At 42.3% G+C, this 20,733-nt stretch overlaps 1 protein-coding gene across 1 annotated transcript; it reads left to right on the plus strand.

The window, feature by feature from the left end:
- The first annotated feature begins 5,711 nt into the window (after positions 1 to 5,711).
- LOC129675494 (hepatitis A virus cellular receptor 1 homolog) lies at positions 5,712 to 19,947 on the plus strand. The gene is made up of 6 exons (XM_055605479.1): positions 5,712 to 5,760; positions 6,602 to 6,940; positions 13,713 to 13,762; positions 16,082 to 16,190; positions 18,610 to 18,646; positions 19,773 to 19,947. Exons 1-6 carry the CDS (start codon positions 5,712 to 5,714, stop codon positions 19,945 to 19,947), a joined length of 759 nt encoding a protein of 252 aa, XP_055461454.1.
- Positions 19,948 to 20,733: the final 786 nt, after the last annotated feature.

A 20,733-nucleotide genomic window follows, 5' to 3' on the forward strand; every position in this document is an offset into this window, starting at 1 on the left:
ACACACACACACACACACACACACACACACACACACACACACACACAGACGTTTAAAAATAGAAAAAGATGACAGTAATTTTAAGAACTTATTTTCTTTAACTCAGAGTGCATTGTAGGTCTTGTCATCTCGCCAGGGAGAGTTCACACTCCTTCGTTGCAGGTCTTGAGAAATCAGTGTGCATTTTACATTGCTAACACATCTCCACCCTGACCAGCCACTTCACAGGTGTGCAGCAGTCACGTGGGGCTAGGAACTAATTCCTGTGACCCACAGCACATTCCCCGTGAGTCTTCTTTTATCTGTTTACCCAGGAATGATTACATGGTGTAGCTTTCCTTTCCTTCTGGGACTGCACACTTTGTTTAGATGAATCTGTTGTGTGAGGTGAAGCAAATGCATGTGCTCTATAAAATTAATCTCTCACACACAGAGATTTTGTTTTGTTGTTGTTGTTTTTCCATTTCAACTATGGTGGAAAGGAATATGCTTTATATCAAAGTCTGTGTGCATTTGAATGCTGTTGAAGATTAGAATTCTAGATGTGAACTTGGCAAAGAGTGTGATACTTCAAAAGATACAGTAACTATGAAACAATAATGTAGTTTAAACAAATATAGCAGTGTGTATATCTATCATCTATCATATCATATCCATCTATCTATCTATCTATCTATCTATCTATCTATCTATCTATCTATCTATCTATCTATCATTTGTTTGTCAGTCTGAGTATCATCTTATATATGTTTCAGGCAGTCATGTTAGAAATTAAAAATTTTAAGACAGTGTTTCCTGTTCCTCATGCTGGCCCTGAAGTCCTTTGTTGCCATGATGAGCTTGAACTTCTGATCCTTCTGTCTCTACTTCCCAAGTGCTGGGGATTGCAGATGTGCACCTCCAGGCTGAGTTTTAAAGCCAGGGTTTGGCCCATGCTGGACACTCTACTGAGCTATACCCCAGTCCCTAGAAATCTAAATATTTGTCTCAGCATGGTCCTTTCAGTTTGGGTTTTACTTTTTAATTTTGGCTGAAGAATCCAGTTTAACTGATGTGAGGTGCACACCTTCAATCAACAGTCAGGAAGCTGAAGAATGAGGTGCAAAGCTGGAGACCAAAAAAAAAAACAAAGCAATGAGCAATCAGGTTAAGCAAGCCATCGAGGCCAAGCAATTCTCAAGAGTTTTCTGTTGGAATGCCAGTGATTCCTATGTGCACTCACCTCTCCCCATCACCCTTCCTACTTCTAGGAGGCCTCTACTCCTGCTCCCCTAACAGCTTATTCTTGGCAGCCTAAGTGGTCCAGCCTTCCAGGATTATCAGTTGGATTCACCTGGATTCTTTCTGTGGCATTGTAAACATAACAGCCCTACAAAAATGGGTCCTTGGGAAATAGGTGACTTTTTTTCACTTTTATTTCTTGAAAATATTTTAAGTCATATAGTCCCAATAAAATGCCGATATTCTTCATAAATACACATTGGTATTAAGCAAATGAGTATCGCATAAAGACTGTTTAATATAAGAGAGCATACACTTTATACAGATGTTCCTGGCATGGGCCGTTCAGCTTAGGGCTCAGTAGCTATGGGAGATCTTGAATTGGAGTGTAGACAGTGTGTATGTGTGTGTGTGTGTGTGTGTGTGTGTGGTGTGTACTTATGTATATAAATATATGCATTGTAAGTCTTATCTTCTCAACATGGAATAGATAGAAAAATCACTAAGGAGTGTTTACGCTTTCAATGTATGTAAGTCTTATGAGTTCAGTGTACACTTTCCATTTGTTGCTCACCCGAGCAAAGCATTTCCTAAGGTATGGGATGCTATTAGTGACTATTTTTAAGATAACATTTGTTTTGTAATAAGCTACCCAAGACAGGAACTGTGTGTATGTGCCTGTGTATGTGTGTGTGTGTGTGGTATAATCCTGACTGTGTATGTAACTAAGTTTTAGAGGACTTTCTAGACATATATGAAGCCCTGGCTTGAATCCTGAACACAGCAGAAACCCTGAGAGGTAGCACACACCTGTAATTCCAGCACCAGTGCAGGAAAAGAATCAGAAGTTCAGGATCATCTTTGACTACAAAGGAATTTCAGGCCATGACCCATCTATCATCCTCCAAATGGGTGTGGGGGCAGCGTTTTACTCTCACTGAGATGGTGATGATTCAGGAGAAGTTTTAGCCCCAAACAGATCTGTGACATTGTCCTCAGCATCTTTAAGAAGACGCATGGCTGGTTGATTTATCTATTTGGTTTGTGGGAATAAAAACTCCCTCAAAATTCACAACTGTCGAGGAGGGAGGGGTTTATGGGGGGATACAAAATGAATAAAGTGTAATTAATAAAAAATTTTAAAAAAGAATATACTCACTAATGCAAAAAAAAAAAATTCACAACTGTCCTTGTGGAGCTCCTGTCCTCTCCAGGTCTTACTATCTCCCACTTCTTTCATAAGATTCCCTGTACTCTGGAGAGGACAGGAGCTCTACAAGGATGGCAACAGATCCAAAAAGTCTGGGCACAGGGGTCTTTTCTAAAACTGATACTCCAGCCAAGGACCACTCATGGAGATGGCCTGAAACTCCTGCACAGAGGTAGCCTATGGCAGCTCAGTATACAAGTGGGTTCCATAGTAATGGGGACAGGGACTGTCTCTGGCATGAACTGATTGATCTGCTCTTTGATTACCTCCCCCTGAGGGGGGAGCAGCCTTACCAGGCCACAGAAGACAATACAGCCATTCCTGATGAGACCTGATAGACTAGGATCAGAGGGGAGGGGAGGAGGACCTCCCTTTTCAATGGACTGGGAGAGGGACACAGGTGGGAAAGAGGGAGGGAGGAATTGGGAGGGGAGGACAGAGAGAGGTACAGGGGGATACAAAGTAAATAAACTGTAATTAATAAAAATAAAAACAATTATAAAAAAATTCACAACGGTTTCTAGAAACACTTGCTTAAGCAATATATTACCTTCTAATTGCCAGATGGGAAAGTAGTTATACCCAGTTTCCTATCTTCCTATCACAGCTTTCCTATCACAACCCCATGCTCTGGGAGCCTTTGTGGACAACTTAGTAATGACTGAAAGGTGCATCTGCATCCGGGTATGGAGAAGTGTGACTTCAGCTTTTTAAAGATCTCTTCTCAACCTGCATCCTTGGGTGGCCTGGGATTCTCTGTAGACCATGCTGCCAAACAACACAGATCCACCTGCCTCTGCCTCCCCAGCGCTGGCACTAAAGGTGTGTGCACACCACCATGCCCTGAACTTCCTAAACATTTGGAAGCAGCTCCCCCACACTAAGTATGAGCTGGTAGTAAACATTTATTAGAAAGATGTTAGTTGAATGGCATCTGGGAGGTATAATACAAGCCAGGTGTCCCTTCTGCTCTTGCTCCAGGAACTCTTGCTCGTTAAATTTATTCTTCTTTCTGGAGTGCATTTTATTTTCTGGTAATTGAGAGGATGGGTCCAGGTGTCAATGTCCCTTCACTCTCCAGCTATCTCAAAAGCAGGATGGTCCCCAGGCCTAGAGTCACACCTCAAGGGCAGATCTTTGCTGCAGCTTGGGAAACAGCCCAAGGGCACGTTAGCAATGCTCCCCCTTACTTAAGCTCTTCTGTAGTTTGTTTATATCAGTGTGTAGATGCTATCTAGTAGGTGGATTGCAGAACTGGAGAGACTCAGTTTTAACACAGAACAGGTGAAAGTGTGGCCAGGAGATAACAATGGAGTTACGAGAGATTTGTCTTTATCCATAAATAGCTCTGGAAGAGTCCATCAGCAACAGAGGACCAGAAGAGAGACTACCAAGAAGTCATTTTCCCTTAAGTAACAGGTAAGTAGGGACATCTATACCCTTATGCTGAAGAGAGATTATAAGGATAGCAGTCCTTGGGGTTTCTGTACCATATGGGATTACATTTGGGGTGATATGCAACTGAATTGGGACATTAGAACAATGATGATTGAGTCTCCCGACATTAGGATAACTTTCCATCCAATAGAGTTCTGTGGATTCTTGAGAGGTGGATCTTCCTTTAAATGGAATAATAGACTTTCATAGACTAACTATTAAACCCTTCTTAAGCTAAGGTAGCATGAAAAATAGAAAAAGAAATCTGTCGAAATAGTCTGCTACTCTTGGATTAAGCCCCATTTACTTAAGCCAGTGTCTATAAGTACTATGTAACGCTATATAGTAGTATGGAAATGGGACCAAGGAGGTGAGAGCATAGGTAGATATGTTTGCAGTGTTGTTCGTTGACTTCTTTGCTTTGCAAGTAAGGAAACATTTTTAAGAAACAGTTTGTATGCAGTGTGGCTGCAGACAATTGAGGTTTTGTGTTAAAGGTGAGGTAGCCCAGAGCAGGAGGAACTAAGTTTTGCTTTAGTAGGAGCGTTGGAGACGGGAAGGTAGTGGTCAGTCAGGGAAGTAGGGCAGCTTTTAGAAAGTCCGTTTAAGTCCGGTTGCCCAGGTTGAAATTGCACCCATATCCCCTTCTAACCTGCCGCCAAAGCTCTCTTAGCTTTTCATATGCTTTCTATGTTGTTGTCTCCCTCAGTTTATGTGTTCACCTATACAAGGTAAGAGTGAATTCTATATTTTCTATGTTTTGTAAATGAATATTTATTTCCTAGATAGATGCAACTTACATGAGACCAGAGGTCTATGATTCACTCATAGAACCTGGATTCTTGGAATCAAATCCTATATATTCTGTTGACGACAGTAAATACATATATAAAATGAGTAAAAATTTAGTATTAACTATGGTAAATTGGTTACATTTTAATTTTATAAGTCTATGATTTCAAAGTTATTATAAGCTTATTACCATTTTAAGATTTGTATGTATTGTTTTTAATTGCGTATATCTGGGTGTGTCGCTGTGTGGTGATGTGTGTGTGTTTGTGTGTGAGTGTGTGTTGGAGTACAGGTGTCCCAGGAATGGTTGTGTCTTCTGTATCTCCAGTGATGGTGGTTGTGAGCCTTTCAGCATGGCTGCTGGTTTTATAAGAGCAACACACACTCTTAACCAGTGAGCCCTTGCAGCAGCCTGACATTAATGTTCTAGAGAGAGTCTGTTCACACTCCCTTATCCTTGGTCTATTAGTGGTAGTAGTGGAACTAAAGTGAAAAACTCCAAAAGCTTTGACTTTGACATGGATGGGACAATGTGCTTAGGTACATGTGTAACACTCTTCTCAGTCCTCTGTCCATCTTAGGGATCTATCACAATGGCTACTGAGCAGAAACAGCCCAGAGTGCACAGGAGGGCAAGTGTACTGCCAATAGAAGGCTGTCCTTGCTCAGGGTCCTATCTAAAGAACATACTCTTGTTTGTGCCTTCAATGTTTCTGTTTACCATCTAATTTGTGCCAAGACCAGAAGTGAAATTGATGACTATATCTAAGGAAGGATGGAGAAAGAAGAGGCTGTTTGGGAGGACATCTTTCCTTGTCTATGAGAATGCAGAGAGCCCTCACCATGGGGAGTTTACAGAGTGCTGCATGAAGCCTTTGATTATGTTTTATTTTTATTTTTATTTTTGCATCCTCAGTGGAGCAGACCCAAATAATAGACTCCAGCAAGGTGCAAAGATAAGCTGCCTTCTGAGAATTAAGACTTGTCCAGATTCCATGTGGTGAGGACCACAGACACCAGAGTGTCTCCTCATGTCCTTCAGGTCAACATCATGATGTATCCTCAAGTCCTCATTTCAGGCCTCATACTCCTTCTCCCAGGTGAGTGAGATTTGAACTGGGGGATGCCTAGGAGGATGGAGGTTCAAAAGAAAAATATGTTCTCTTGGGTCTTTATTATAGCAAAGAACCAAGATGAACTTGTTGCTCAAAACAAAATGTTTAACCTATCAAAATTAAAATATAAGACCCACAAGGCTGTCAAGTAAGGGGCGAGTGAATATATCACATGCATGTAATATTCAAGTGAGGGTGATTACATATACATGTATATTATAGTCAATGCATGAGGGCTGAAGAAAGAACATGAAAGGCAACCTAAACTTACTGTGGCCTATATGCCATAAAATAAACTCAGTTTTAGTTGTTTGATTAAAAATACTAATTGAAAACATAAAAAGGGGAAATAAATAAATACAAAAAGAATTAATCCCAGGTGCGGTAGTGCATACCTTTAATCCCAGCACTTGGGAGGCAGAGCCAGAGGGTCTCTGTGAGCTCAAGGCCAGCCTGGTCTATAGAATGACCAGGACAGTCAAGGCTACAAAGAGAAACCCTGTATTGAAAAACCAAGAAAAAATTAAAATGATACAGTGTGAATATAATTCATTACAGAAAATTGTTTTATCCACATATATATCCATTACATAATCACACTGAAGAATACCCTTACAGTAAATAGTTAATAGTGAAACTGCTAAGTTATCAAAACTCTACAAAGAAAAATGAGAAGGGCCAATAAAGCGCATGTCTCCCTCACATCATGTGTCAGGTTTAATATGCACTGGAGCCAGAAATAAAAAATGGGAAAGAAATGAAGCCATAAACTCAACCATAGGAAAATGGTGGTGCTCATTCTCCATTTCCACCTTTGTATCCATAGCTGCTGTAGATTCTTTCTCACAAGTGCATGGAGTGGTGGGTCACCTTGTCACACTGCCATGCACATATCCAGTGTCTAATGGAATGTCATCCATGTGCTGGGGCCGAGGGGAATGTACTTCTGATACATGTGGACAAACACTTATCCGGACTGATGGACACAAAATCTACTATCGGACAAACAACCGCTACCAGCTGAAGAGTGAGCTTCTTCAAGGAAATGTGTCCTTGACAATAGAGAGTGTCGCTGAGAGTGACAGTGGTGTCTACTGCTGTCGAGTGGAAACGAAGGGACAGGATGGTGTGCAGAGCCTGAACTTCTCACTGCAAGTTCAACCAGGTGAGCCTGCCTTGCTTCTTTGCTTATGTCTCACAAGTGAGCCGAGTCCTGTTTGCTGGTAATTTGTTCTTCTCCTAGAACAAGAAAGTTCTTATAAACGTGTTGTGATTAAACCCTTGTTTTTTATTCTTTTTAATGACATAATCTCATGTATCTCAGGCTGTCCTTTAATGGCCATGCACTCCTGGTCCTCCTGCCTCTAGCTCTCTAGTGTTGAGAACACAAGTAAGTCCCATCACACCCAGGCTTAAGTGCCCTTTGGAGGCACAGAATACCTTCTCTGTGCTTGACTGAATCTAAAGTTACCTTTAATGCAAGACCATGAGCCAAGTCAGCGTCCATGTCCTAACTGTACTTGGGACAGTCTTGTTGACCCATGAAACTGTTCACCTTTCCGCCCTGAAACACAGTAGGGAGTGTTATTTAAGATGAAGTGACTTGAATTAAAGATATCCTTTGTCTCTGGGTTAATGTCTAGCAGCATTAAAACACCGGCTCTAACACTGTAAAACCTTAACAGCTCTGACCTGAAAAGCCGGCAATGCAGGCTGCTGCTGTACACATGAGCTGCTTCAACAATGGTCAGCTGACCCTCTGAGCACAGGCCATATGTATGGGTGGGGAGCTCTACTCTCTTTCCTGCTTTGGATTTTTAAAACAGGTTTCACCTCATGTTACAAACTTATCATTTTAGACACAAAAATGTCCATGTTTTTCCCTTCTACCACCCTTTCATTGGTTACTAATAAGAAGTTCATGGAACCCCCAGTTCTTAACTCACTACAGTTTCCTTTTTGTTGTGGACATCCTTTAAAAAGGAGTTGAATCATGAGGCTGGACCTTCCTCTGGTGATATTTCCCAATCTCTTTTATTAAGGGCTAAAACCGACAATAGAAGCCAATAGTACCTGCCTGTATTCTTTTTAAATTCAGACCACTTTTGTCACTGCCCAGTCCTATACTTTGCCATTTATTTTTTTATCTTTACTTCTTTATTATTTTTGATAAAGGATAACCCTGTATAGTATGGCTGATGACATATGGATATCAGGCTGGCCCCACACAGACCCAACTGCCTCTGCTTTCTGAGTGATGGGATTAAAGGCCTGGATCACCAGGGCCAGCTGCTTGAAATTATTAATAGTGACCTGTTATCAACCTTAGAATTTCTTTCACATGTCAGTGTTTAAAAGTTCTCCATCTGGCCGGTCAATGGGTCCTCAAGAGGCACTCTGCCTTATCCTTAAACAACCAAGTCTATATTTTCTCATGATTTAAACATACTCTCTCAGGATCCTTATCAACCCATTTATAATTTCCAATCTACCTGGGAGAGAAAAAAATGTCTAAGAACAAGAAAAGAAAACTCCTGAGCTCGTTCCCTCTTTTCTAGTTTTTGTTTTCATTGTGATCTTCTGATTGGATTTTTTTTTTTTTTTGCCTGTTTGCTTCTGTACTTTAGAGATTCATGTTCTCCAGGGTGGGTTTTAGATTGTACTCAAACCTCTGGCTACAGATTACACTGGTTCTGCAAGCTGGAAAGGCCAGGTTTGTAACAGTCCCGCTCACTGGTGTGAAGAGATTTATTGCAACACAGCTACACACTCCGCTGCTATTTTGTCAGCAGTGACTTTCAAACTGATTGATGTGATGCTTGCTACTGAACACCTATTTTTTGGTTCTTGAGCCCAGGATACTTACTCTCTGGCCCTCTACAGGAAAGATGTCTGAGGGCCCTGAGATAGCTCAGTGGGTAAAGGTGCCTGTAACCAAGCTTGATTACGTGAGGTCAATTCTTGCAAGCTACTTGGTAGAGGATGAGAACCAACTCTCTCAGTTGCCCTCTGACCTTAACACATTGGCAATGAAAAATCACACACTGTTGGGGAGGGGCAACAAAGATAAGTGAATAAATACAATTTTTTTAAAATTTGAAAGTGAGCTGAACTCTACTTCCATTAGCTTCCTGTAACAGGTAGACACATCGTTTCTTTTCGAGAAAACGCTCTAGATTCGGATTACATTGCATCCCTTAAAGAGAAGAGTGTTGGAAGTTGTTGATCCTGGCTCCTGGGTTTTATTCTGTAGATAGCTGGGTTAGGATTAAATGAAGCCGCTTTATGGGGAAACGTGCCAGCTCAGTGTGTGCTCCTGCTAGAGTTTTCACTGACTGTTTCTTCCAAGCACCGTTTTCCTTTAATCCCAGTCTTGGGTCTCTGTGAACTCTCAGACCACCAGTAGCCATTTGGATTCTTCTAGCACTGCTAATTCTCTTGATTTGTGAATTATGGGTTGAACCTGCCTTGCCCCAATATCAAATCTGCAGCACTACTCAATCTAAAATCTCTTAGCTTTTAGATCTTGGGCATTGCCTTGATAAAAGACCTGGAAATTTCAATACCATAACATTTTCATATGCAGAATTTTTAAGAGTTTATAGTCTAACATGTAAGCTATATGTATAAACTATATGCTTATGAATGTTACATCAATTCATGTTTATACTTGAGCTGCACCATAAGCTATAGGCACATATTAGAAAAATTTCAGAAATATCCAAATTGTGAAACTCCTGATACCAAAATTTTTGGATAAGTGACATTCACCATGTTTCTCTTAGATTGGAAAGAAAACATGGGAGACTGTGTGCACTCTCTCTACCCCAAAGGACTAATTCTTCCTGTCGGGCTTTGCCTGGGCTCTTTCATAGGCCAACTATGCTAGCTAGCCTTCAGCTGTGATGCAGCGCTGTGTGGTGTATTCTCTCAGGACATTCTGAGCCTGATATCTGTGGAAAAAGTCAGTCACTTATCGATGAAAGGTAGAAAAGAATCCCAGCCCTGCACAGCCTCTCAGTCTCACAGAGAGGCTGAGAGAGAGAGCTGAGGATCTGACACCTGTCATTCATAAAGTGTTTCCATAGGAACACGGGCTCTGTCCACATCCATGGCGTCAGTACAGCTTCTCCCATTGGGGAGCCTGTCTCCACTGGCCTCCCCTGCCACATCCTAGTTGGTCAATGACAAAGATTAGAAGTTCAGGAGAACAGCCTCTGCCTGGGACAGACTCTCACTGGTGTGCTAGGGAGTAGGTGTAGCAGAAGGCTCTTTCTTCTTGCTCGATTGACCTTTGCTTTCATATTGATTTCTAAATTCAGGAGTTCCAACAAGTTCTTCAAGTAGTCTCAAACCTATCAATGCACCCAGACCTACTCCATGGAGACCCGGAACTGTTCTAAAGAAAAGTATAACTACTCCAAGGAGACCAGCAACAACCCAAACACCCACTCCTACTCCCAGAAGACCACCAATTACCACAAAACTAAAAACTACTCCAAAGAGACCCCCCACACCAATGAAACCCACAACTACTCCAAGGAGACCCACATTTATAAAACCTACACCTATTCCAAGAAGAACCTCAACAACCACACCTTCAACAACCATAAAATCCAAGACTACTCCAAGAAGACCCCCAGCTATCACAAAACCAACAACTACCTCAAGGAGACCCTCAGTGAGCCCCAAATCCACAATTACTCCAAGGCGAACAACTATCTTAAAACCTTCAACTACTTCGAGGAAAGCTGAAACTACCACAAAACTTGTAACTACTTTAATGAGACCCACAACTACCACAAAATACCCAATTACTTTGACAAGATCTGCAAGTTCTCCAAAATCAACTGCAATCTCTGCCTCTACTTCTCCAACATCAGCACATACACAGACTCACGAACCAGGTAAAACCCATGTGTTTCAAGGCTCAGATTCCTTCTCATGAGAGTGGTGGGACACAGAGGACACTGAGTCAGAAGTGTAATGTTGATGAGGTGTTCTCAACTGGGTCTGAAACAGCTTCACAGGGCCTGGGATTTTTTTTTTTTCCTGTCTTAAGTTGCATGTACTTGCTGCTGTGTTCAGGCTCGAAGATGGAGGATACCCATCTCTTTTAGTCAGATTCCCAGGGGATTCACTAACAACCAGACTTAGGTGGATCATTGATCTAAGATAGCTAATGAGGATGCTGAGAATCTTGCTCAGTGGGACATGACTTTCTGGAATGAAAATAGGGAATGACTGAGAACTAGGGTCAGGGTAGGAAGATTCTGGACCCTTCATGTTCATTCTGAAATTGGTCCCTGAAGTTAAGCCATAGTTCAGTGAAGCTAACATTTAGTGTTTCCTGAGCACCGGGCAGCGTACTATATGCTTCATGATACAGTGTTTATTTCTCAGACAACTGTCTGATACAGCTGGGATCTGTCCCTATTTTATACTGACAGGAACTGACAGAGTCATAACTTCATGGTGGATGTTATGAAGACAGAAAATGACTCAAACTCTGTCCCTGTTCACTTGACTTGGAAGCTGGTTCTTCTAATTCCAGGGTCAGGCCTCCTGGAATGGGCACTGAGATTTATGTTTGGAAGGATTGTCCTGTATTAAAATCCTCACTGAAGAAGACTTCTGAAGTCTCCATTTTTAGGGGCAGGGGATGCTTTCCAAAGTTTTGCTTCAAGGATCTTTCAATTTTGTGAAGCATAAAGGTGCAAAAGATGTTTTTCATACTGATGATTTACACATTGCATTTAAAGATTTGGGGGATTTGGAATGTTCATGTGTGGCTGGAGAGACGGATTCATAGCTATAAGAAAATATCGTTCTTGAGGAGATCCTGAGTTGGCTCCAGGCACCCAGGTGGAGCAGCTCACAAATGCCTGTAATTCCCCTTCCAGGGGATCGGATGTCCCTGGTCTCCATAGGCATCTGCAACCAAACGCAGAAACCCGTACACAGATGACATATGCATAGACACATAATTTAATATAGAAATGCATTGTATGCATACGCTTTGGCCGACACCCCTAAGCTTGTACTTCAAATGCCCGCATCTGTGAATTTAGACTTAACAGTAATGGATAGTTTGTTAGCAATGAGGGAAAGCTTGACATTCAAAGACAAGATTAGGCCAAATCTGCATCTGGAAGTGAAAAGGTAGCTGTTAGAGAGATACTTAAAGCTTCCTAGTACCCAAACATCCCTGTGTAGGGCTGGATTCTGAGGGGCAGCAGAAGGGTCAAGGCTTTTTTTTCTCTCTCTCTCTAGATCAATCTGATGGGAGGTAGTGATTTCCTTGCCTCCCATTGGCCTGTGGGTACATCAACCAGGAAGGCTCTGAGTGACTGGGCTATGGGTGGATTTTGCAGAGGCTCTAGTTATAAATGTGATTTTAGAGCCCAGGGTTCGTGAGAAAATCCACCATTTTTCCAGGCAGCTGCACACACTATAGAACCGTGACGATCTCTCAGGACTGACAGAGCTTTTCAGTCCTTAGTTTTTGGTGCTTTGGAGGATGGGCTCATGGGCTGGAGTTTGAAGAACATGATAAGTTGCTGGCTTCATGGAAAACAGAAATTTAGAAAAGAAGTGACAGTTTACATGTTCATATGTCCTGCTGGGGTGGTACTAGTTTTGTTTTGTTGAGTCAGGATCTTAACTTGGCTGGTGTGGAAAACATTATGTAGACCAAGCTTACCTTGAAGTCATAGAGATCTTCTTGCCTCTGCCTCTAGTTTGCCACCATGCCTGTCAGTGTTGAATTAAAATTTTATCCTGTTTCTTTACTGGATCCTTTACTCTTACATTGGAAGGTCTTACTTAAGGTCCCAGGCTACAACAGGACCTAGACTGTAGATACTGCTTAAACGTAGTCATTCATTGCCTTTGGCTCTTTGCTCTCCCAATGAGTAAAATGTAAACTTAGTAATATGTGAACTGCGGAAGGCTATGAGCCCTCCAGCTTCATTCATGCTGGGCAATGTCAGCTTTACAAGTCTTTGGGATTTCCACAGACCTGTAGTATTTTCACTCATTTTGTGGGCAGTCTGTGTGTGTGCATTGCAATCAGATATGTCTGCCGTTTGATAAAATTAGAAGTGTATAATCATCTGATGAGTGTTTTTAAGGAATAAAATTTAATTGAGTGGTTTATGGTTAGGATATAAAGCATTTGTTCATTGTTCTTACTCAGCAGGGTGAGAATTCTGTATTGAGTATACAATTTGAGAAAGCATAAAATATATAATCTGTTCAAAAAATTGGTGTCTCTGAAACACCCTGATAGGTGAATGGAGATTAGTCACTCTCTTTCTAAATGAAATCCTAATCCTCACATCATGTGGTTTTGTGGGTGATATTACACGTGGTCTCTAAAGCAATTCTGTTCCACATTGAGGTACAATGACATAGTAAGTGGGAACACACTGTTCTAGATGTCATGGTAGTTCCACTCATACTGAGTAGAGTCATCCTGACCTTTCAAGGTTCATGTAGCCTTTGCGCACTTGCCATTCTCAGCTCATGCAGAAGTGTAGAAAAGATAGGTCTTTAAAATGTCCCAAAACTTAGTTCTCTGATTCACACAAATATGGAGGTGGGCCTGGACATGTACTTGTATTTTTTTCCCAGAGAGAGACAGATAGAGACAGAGAAAGAGAAAGAGAGAAAAAGAGAAAGGAAGAGGGAGGGAAAGAGAGAGAGGGAGAGAGAGAATTTTCCACGAGACTAAAACACAAATGTTAAGATGTGCAACTTCCTAGAGAAATTTGGTAAAATATTAAGTATTTAGTGTGATTCTCTCTGTGTCTGCAGTATTTGATTATGTTATTGTTTTTCAATTAATCATAGAAGCTGGTATGAATATATGGAGTGTTGGTAATAAAAATCTAACATGTTTATGATTATAATTAATTTTCATTCTTGTTGAGCAGTTTGGACCTCTACTGTGACATCCTCACCCAACCCTTGGAATATTCACACTGTAAGTATATCCTTCCCTGTGCTGATAGTAAGATTCACTTGTCTATCTTCCTGGAATCATGTTGCCTTTAAAAACTTTGTCTGTTAAATTAGTTCACAGAATTTCATCTCAAAAGAAGAAGAAGAAAAAAAAACAGAGTTAAACATAGTTGTTTAGACCTTTACCTTAGGACTCAGATAGGTGACACAAGAAATACCAAATTTGAGAATAGCCTGGACTACCATGGCATCTTGGGTTATATACTGAAATCCTGTCTCAAAAACAAACAAACAAAACCCATTAAATATATGATAATAAATCCATTAAAATGAAGAAAGGAATTTGACTCTAAAATGAGTGTTAGGAGGCAAGTTTGTTAGACATACCCAATAAATGATATTTTACAAAACAATGGAGGAAGGTGATGACACAGAGAGAGATTGACTGATTTTATATGATTAAAAGTTACATTAAGAAAAGGATGAGCTAACCAAAGGAGAATGAGTTAACATGCCATATTAGTGTATCCTAGTGTAAGATCAGAAACCATCCCGCCGTGTTGAAAGTACTGCTAACTGAACAGATCTGTGCGGTTTTAACACAGCACTGCATGGTGCAGCTGTACCTGACTTTGCTTAACTGCAGTACAGCCATGGTTATCAGCAAGAAGAAAGAAGTCGGGATTGAATTCAAGCACGGAGTAGCGAACTCTGGGATCTGGGGCTGTCGAGCTGTCTCTAGGTGCATTGAGTAGAGTGCTTATGTCTAGGGTTTTCTGTTTCTTTCTTTGTTTTTGAGACAGTCTCTTCGAGGCCTTGAATTCTCTATGGAGTTGAAAGCAATCATGAACTCCTGACCCTCTTGCCTCTACTTCTCAATCCGGGGATGAAAGGTGTACACACCTACATTTAGCAATAGTGGCCCCCTCTTTGAGCCTCTGGATCAGTTTCCTAGACTCCATTTCACGATATGCTTAAAAAAATATATGTGAAGATGAATGAGAAATGATAGCCATTGCTTCTATTCATAACCAGAAAACTGCTATAAAGTAAATGTTCCAGCGGGCATGGCAGACACACCTGTAATCTAAGGACTCAGGAGTCATACGCAGGAGTATCCGACATTGGCTGCATAGTGAGTTCCAAGCCGGCCTAGGATACAGGGACCTTGTCAGAATAAAAAGCAACTTTATTTTCTTCTATATTTCCTAGAGTGTTTGTCAAGAAGTGCCTGAGAGTATCTTACCTACTGAACCTGCTGTCTGTTGCTGTAGAGACAGAGCTCACAGAGCTGAGCTAACCTGTCCATGGTCTCACTGACTGAGCAGAGGAGCTGGGCTTGTGATCCAGAGATGAGGCTCAGACATGGGCAAAGACCTGACCTCATGCTCCACTTCCTGCAGTTAGAACATCTCCGGGGCTCTGCTTAGGGTATTAGGCTAGTGCTGAGCTATGACAGGGCCTAAGCTGAGGCCCAGCCTGTCTCATGCTTAGTCCATCTGTGGTGATCCTGGTCACCTGCACCAGGACACCAGGGTGGAGTCTGCACTTTTATCTGATCATGGGGTGTTAACCAGGCTGCATCCGTGAGCAGCTTCTCCTGAGTGGTTCTATAAAGATGTAGGTCTTGCCTGACATGAGAATAGCTTTAGTCTCAGCCATCAGGTGGCAGAGGCAGGTGCATCTCTAAGTAAGAGGCCAGCCTGGTCTACATGGAGAGTCCAGGGTAGCTGAGGCTACATAGTGAAAAGTGAGACATCAAAAGGGGGAAAAAAGTAGAATCTAGACTTGCCTTTTAGAAGACAGGTAGGATCTCTGAGGACAGAGCACACCTAGCAACCGAGCACTCTCTGGTAACATCAGAGTGTCCACTTGAAAGGAGGCATTGTTTTCCTCAATAGAGGACTAACCTACTAAATAGTAATTCTGATATAATCACTCTCATGATATGCAACCATGTAGTCACTTCACCCCACATAGAAAAACATTTCCATCCTTCTAGACACTTTGAAGTTTGCATTGTCTAGAGTTTCACAGCTTAGTACCAACTCAGGTTCTTTAATTTTTCTTGCATGTTGTATTCTATTTTAAAACATACATGCTCTCTCTCTGTGTGTAGCCCTTGCTGTGCCAGAACTGCTGTGTCGACTAGATTCTCTTGGACCTCTCAGATAGTCTTCTTCCTCTGCCTCTTGTGTACTGGGAATCAAAGAGCACACTGGTACATATTTGCATACTTTATGGTAGCTACCAGCAATGAAGGAAAAGTCTAGGTTGAGGTCTAGGATGGGTTTTCTGCTCATCTCAGTTGGGGCTTCTTCAATTACTGATGTTTTCTTAGGAAGCGAATCCTACAGAACCCCCATCGACGATCCTCACCAAGGGCTTCTATATCGGAATCTCCGTGTCTGCAGTGCTGCTGATTCTTGCGAGCATCCTGACTATCATACGTGAGTAACTTTATCACAGTCCCAAGGTCAGGAATGAGTCTGGGTCTTCCTGTTAAAAAGCACGAAAGGAAATTTTGGCAGGGCAAAATCTGTTACTTCTGTAGCAAGATGCAAAGCCACTTTAAATGCACCGGGCGGGCATGCCCAGGGGTGGTCCTGCTGGGCCTTTAACTCTAAAGCAGAGAGGTCCCAAGCCTCTTTCTGAGTGCTGAGAGCTTGGCTTCCCATTCTTAGGAGACTGTCAATAGAAAGCAGTGCAGTGTCCAAGGAGAATGGCGCCTGATCATAGGAAAATGCTGATTCTTACTAAGGGTGTCTTCCCACATTTCTTTCAAGATGGCACTTCCTGTCGTATTTAGCCCTTTGATCGAAGACAGTAAGTTTCACGTATTTTTCCCAGACGGAGGAACTAGAGCAAGTCTTCAAGTAACCCCACCTGGCATGGTGCTTACATTTCATGTAACTTCTCTGTTTGTCTGTATCCAAGGTACATGTTCTCATCCATTCAGGATACCAGGGGAAGTATTAGGACCTACTAAGCCTGAGCTTGTTTCTAACACTTGGGACACTCTCAGTGACCATTGTTACAGTATCGAATAAAGATTCCTGTTTCATAAAATTGTAGAGCTTAAGTGCTGGTGATTCTTTTCCTACTACCATTGTTTATTTGATTTCTTTTGAGCTTGTACCTCCCAGGCTGGCTTTGAGGTTACTGTACAGCTGAGGCCACTGTGGAACTTCTTAGCCCTCTGCCTCTATGTTCTGGGCTTACAGCATATGTTTCACGTTTCAGTTGTTGGCCACCCGAAGAGAAAAATCAAATTCACATTTTCCATAAGGAAATTAAATGTGGGGTGGGGAGGTGGTTGATTACTTAGCGGCAGGGACGGCTCTTACAGAGGATGTGAGTTCCATCTCAGTCCCTGGTGTGTGACTCACAACTAACTGCCTGTAACCGCAACTCCATGGGTTGCCTCCAGTTCCAGCAGGCACCTTCTCTCTAGTGCACAGACACACGCAGAGACACAAATTTGTACAAATCTAGTGCACATAGCCTCTCCACAGAGCGGGGCAGGGAGAAAATCTTTAAAGAAAAAGGAATTAAATGCTGTGGAATAAGAGTTGGTTGCACAGGGTTGAGATCTGGATGGCAACAAATCACCATAAGACCTGCTGTGAGTTCTCTCCTAGCCTGGAGAGAACTGGTTTTGTTTTCATGATGATACTGTTGAATGTTCTGGAACATAGTTAATAGACGAGGCGAATAAGACATTGGAAGAAAAACTGTTTCTAACTCTGAACCTGAGAACTTTGAGGGTGACACCCGGCCTGCACGGCCCTTTCCTGCAGGGCGTGGGGGAGCACACACTGTTTCTAGGTCTGTGTAGCCCATCCCCTGGGTGAGAATGTCAGCCATTGACTTTCCAAGACACTGTTCATGAGCTGATTACTGACCAGTTTCACATGACTGGGCAGAAATTCGGGACTAAGCCTATGCCTGTCAAACATCAGGGTGTTTCCCTCTAAATTTTAAAACTTGGTTATTCATCATGATCATTTATTCTGGCCCTGGGTATTGTTTATTCTTCCCTGATGGAGGGTGATTACTTGGAGTCTAAATGTCTTTGATAGGAGGTGAATAGGTGGTAGCACACACCTCCTGAATTGCATCATGGAAGGAGCCAAAGCCAGTACTGTGCTACTTTAGTGACATTTTAAAAAAGGTCCTAGAACCCCTGCTCAGGTGTAGCCAATAGGTAGCTTAGTCTCCACGTGGGTTCCCGAGTAAGGGAAGAAGGTGCTGCCTCTGTCATAAACTCAGTTGCCTGCTCTTCCATCACTTCCCCCTGGGGATGGGGCCTTGCCAGGCCATGGAGGAAGAGGATCCAGGCAGTCCCGATGAGACTTGATAAGCTAGGGGCAGATGGCAGGGGAGGAGAACTGCCCTTTTCAGTGAACTAGGGGAATTGGGGAGGGAGAAATAGGGAGACAAGGTGGGACTGGGAGGAGTTGAGGGAGGAGGCTACAAGTAGGTTATAAAATGAAGAAATTGTAAAAAAATAAAAACTTTTTTTTAAAGGTCCTTGATGGAAAAGACCATTAGTAGGACCTTGTGTCTCAGGTCACCTGCAGAGTCCATGTTTAGCTTGTTCTCCAGAAGCCAATTTAAAAACCTATATTCATTGTTTCAGTGAAGGACAATTTACCAATGTGATTCTTGCAAGTTAGGGAGGCTATGTGGGTGCTACACCAAACCATGAGTGCAGAGATGATACTTCCTGTGGGGTACACGGTTGCCAGGGAATGGTTCAATTAAAAACAGAAACAATACCCTTGGTTAGAAGAAAATGCCACAGTGTTTTTGATGACATGTTCAATCTTCCTTTCAACTCCTCTCAACTCCCCCACCCCATTTTAGAGTGCAGACGCACGAGAAAGAAGAAGACACTAGAGAGGTAAGCTGTCTCAGCTTGTGTTGGTTGCTCAGAAACTTGGAGTCTCGTAGATTTCTCCTTGTTCCTTTCTTTCTTTTTCTTTTTTTCCTCTTTCCCCCTTTCTCTTCCTCCTCCCCTTTCTTTTATAAATTTATTTTTTAAATTAATTTCTTTCTCCTATCATATTTTGGTCATGTTTCTTCCCTTCTGCCAACTCCTCAATGCAACCCAACGCTATGACCTCTTGTTCAAAAAAGAAAAAAAAAAAAAAAGGAAAACAAATAAAACCCACAAAACCACAAAAATGAAGATCAAAAACGTATCCCCCGCAGCCTGCACACATCAGCATTTCTTTCCCCAAGTTAGTTCCTCTGATTAGAGTGCTTGACACTGTATGCATGTGGTGTGGGGAATTGTGGGCCATATGCATAGTCTTTGCAATTGCATCCCAGACTGCCAGCCCCCGTGGAAACGCTGTTTTCTTGCTTCACACATTTTCCCCTCCATGTTAGTGTTAGAGTAGGCAGATGCTATGCAGATTTCAAAACCATTGCTTTTTCAGAAAGATTTTATTTATTATTGTGGGGGGTGGGGTTGGTGATGGTGACAGGGGCCCGTTTGTGTGTACATAAAAGTTCTATGGCACCCAAGAAGGTCAGAGGATATCTTTGTGGAGCTGGTTGTCCCCTTCTACTTTTTTGTGGGTTCCAGGGACCTAGCACGGGTCACTAGGCCCTCTTAACCCTTTCACCGGTCACTCCTAACCCATTCTAAAGAGTCACAGGCCTCAGCTATGAATGCATGAGCCATCTAGTTCTTAGCCCAGTTCCAAAATGTACATCCCGATTAGGTAACTTGGTATGGTGTTAGATGCCTGTGGCCCTAGCCTTTCCACTTTTGTGTACTGTTACATGAGGATATGGATGTATGCCAATGTGGCCTGTTTTTGTTTTAATATTTCTTAGTTTGTCTGATGTTTATTAAGCCAACTTTTTTTAAGGACTTAATAACAGGTCCCTGTGTGGTGCTGTTTATGTCCTGTTACCGTTTTGAATCGGGCTCCTGCAGTCCCAAATATTCAGTCATGCCGAATCTTGAATGAAAATTCTGCTCAGATCTGAAGAGAGACCTTTTTGTTCTTTTCCAGCAATTCTCAGTGCAACTCAGTTGCCTTCCATGCTTATCGGAATGAAGCGTTTGAAAGTGCGGTGCCGCCCCAAGTCGAAGACACAGTCTCCATTACTGAAGACGGTTTTCAGCCAACGATTAAATCCCAGTTGCCCTCTGAGGCGACATCACCTCAAAGCTGCAGGAAAAAATAGTGAAATATAACTGTGATGGACACCCTTTAAGCTGTAGGGGTGTCGTCCATGTCAGCTCATCAGTTCAGGGGTCTTCCCACTTCCCAGCAACGGTGGAGACAGTGGTCCGCCAGCCGTTCTTATGCATAGTGACTGTTAATCTAGTACTCAGCCTTACCACACACTGGGGGGTGTTTCGTGCCTGGAGAGGTTACCATGGTGAATATGGACCAGGAAGACATCAGGGAAGAAAATAATGATGCACAGGATTAAGTTCATTAGTGCTGTTTCCACCACTCTTCTGTCTTGAAGCCCCCTGTTCCTCCCATACTCACCCACTGAGCTCCGAATTAGCTGCTAGAAGGAGGCAATGCAGAAATGAAAGGGGGAAAGAGGGAGCAGGACTCAGGATCTCAGCCCTAGAGAAGTCCTGTTCCAGCTGGGACAGTGTTTGAGGCTACCACTGGGTTCATTTAGAGTTCTAAATTTCTAATGGTCTCCAGGCCATATTTATATTTAAATTTATTTCAGAACGACAAAGCATTCTTCATAATGAATCAGTTTGTCACAATCAAGAAAATATTTGGTTTTGCTAAGAGTTAACAAAGGCTGCTGTGTTGATGTCTTCGTTGTCTATGTGATTGTTGACAAGAACAGATTTTCAAAGGAGTACTAATCTCTGTATCAGTTTTCTGGCTCCTGACTTCTGGCTCCCCACTGGTTCTCCTCTTATTGCCACATGCGCTCCCTGCAATTGTGTACACACACACACACACACACACACACACACACACACACACACACACA

Source organism: Psammomys obesus, unplaced genomic scaffold (genome assembly GCF_907164565.1).
Source record: "Psammomys obesus unplaced genomic scaffold, mPsaObe1.curated_primary_1811, whole genome shotgun sequence".
NCBI classification, from domain to species: Eukaryota; Metazoa; Chordata; class Mammalia; order Rodentia; family Muridae; genus Psammomys; species Psammomys obesus.

Coding starts and splice junctions, on each gene's coding strand:
- LOC129675494 (XM_055605479.1), top strand. CDS start 5,712: ATGATGTATCCTCAAGTCCTCATTTCAGGCCTCATACTCCTTCTCCCA. Junction 6,941..13,712: donor CTCACTGCAAGTTCAACCAG/GTGAGCCTGCCT, acceptor CTTGTTGAGCAG/TTTGGACCTCTACTGTGACA. Junction 13,763..16,081: donor ACCCTTGGAATATTCACACT/GTAAGTATATCC, acceptor ATGTTTTCTTAG/GAAGCGAATCCTACAGAACC.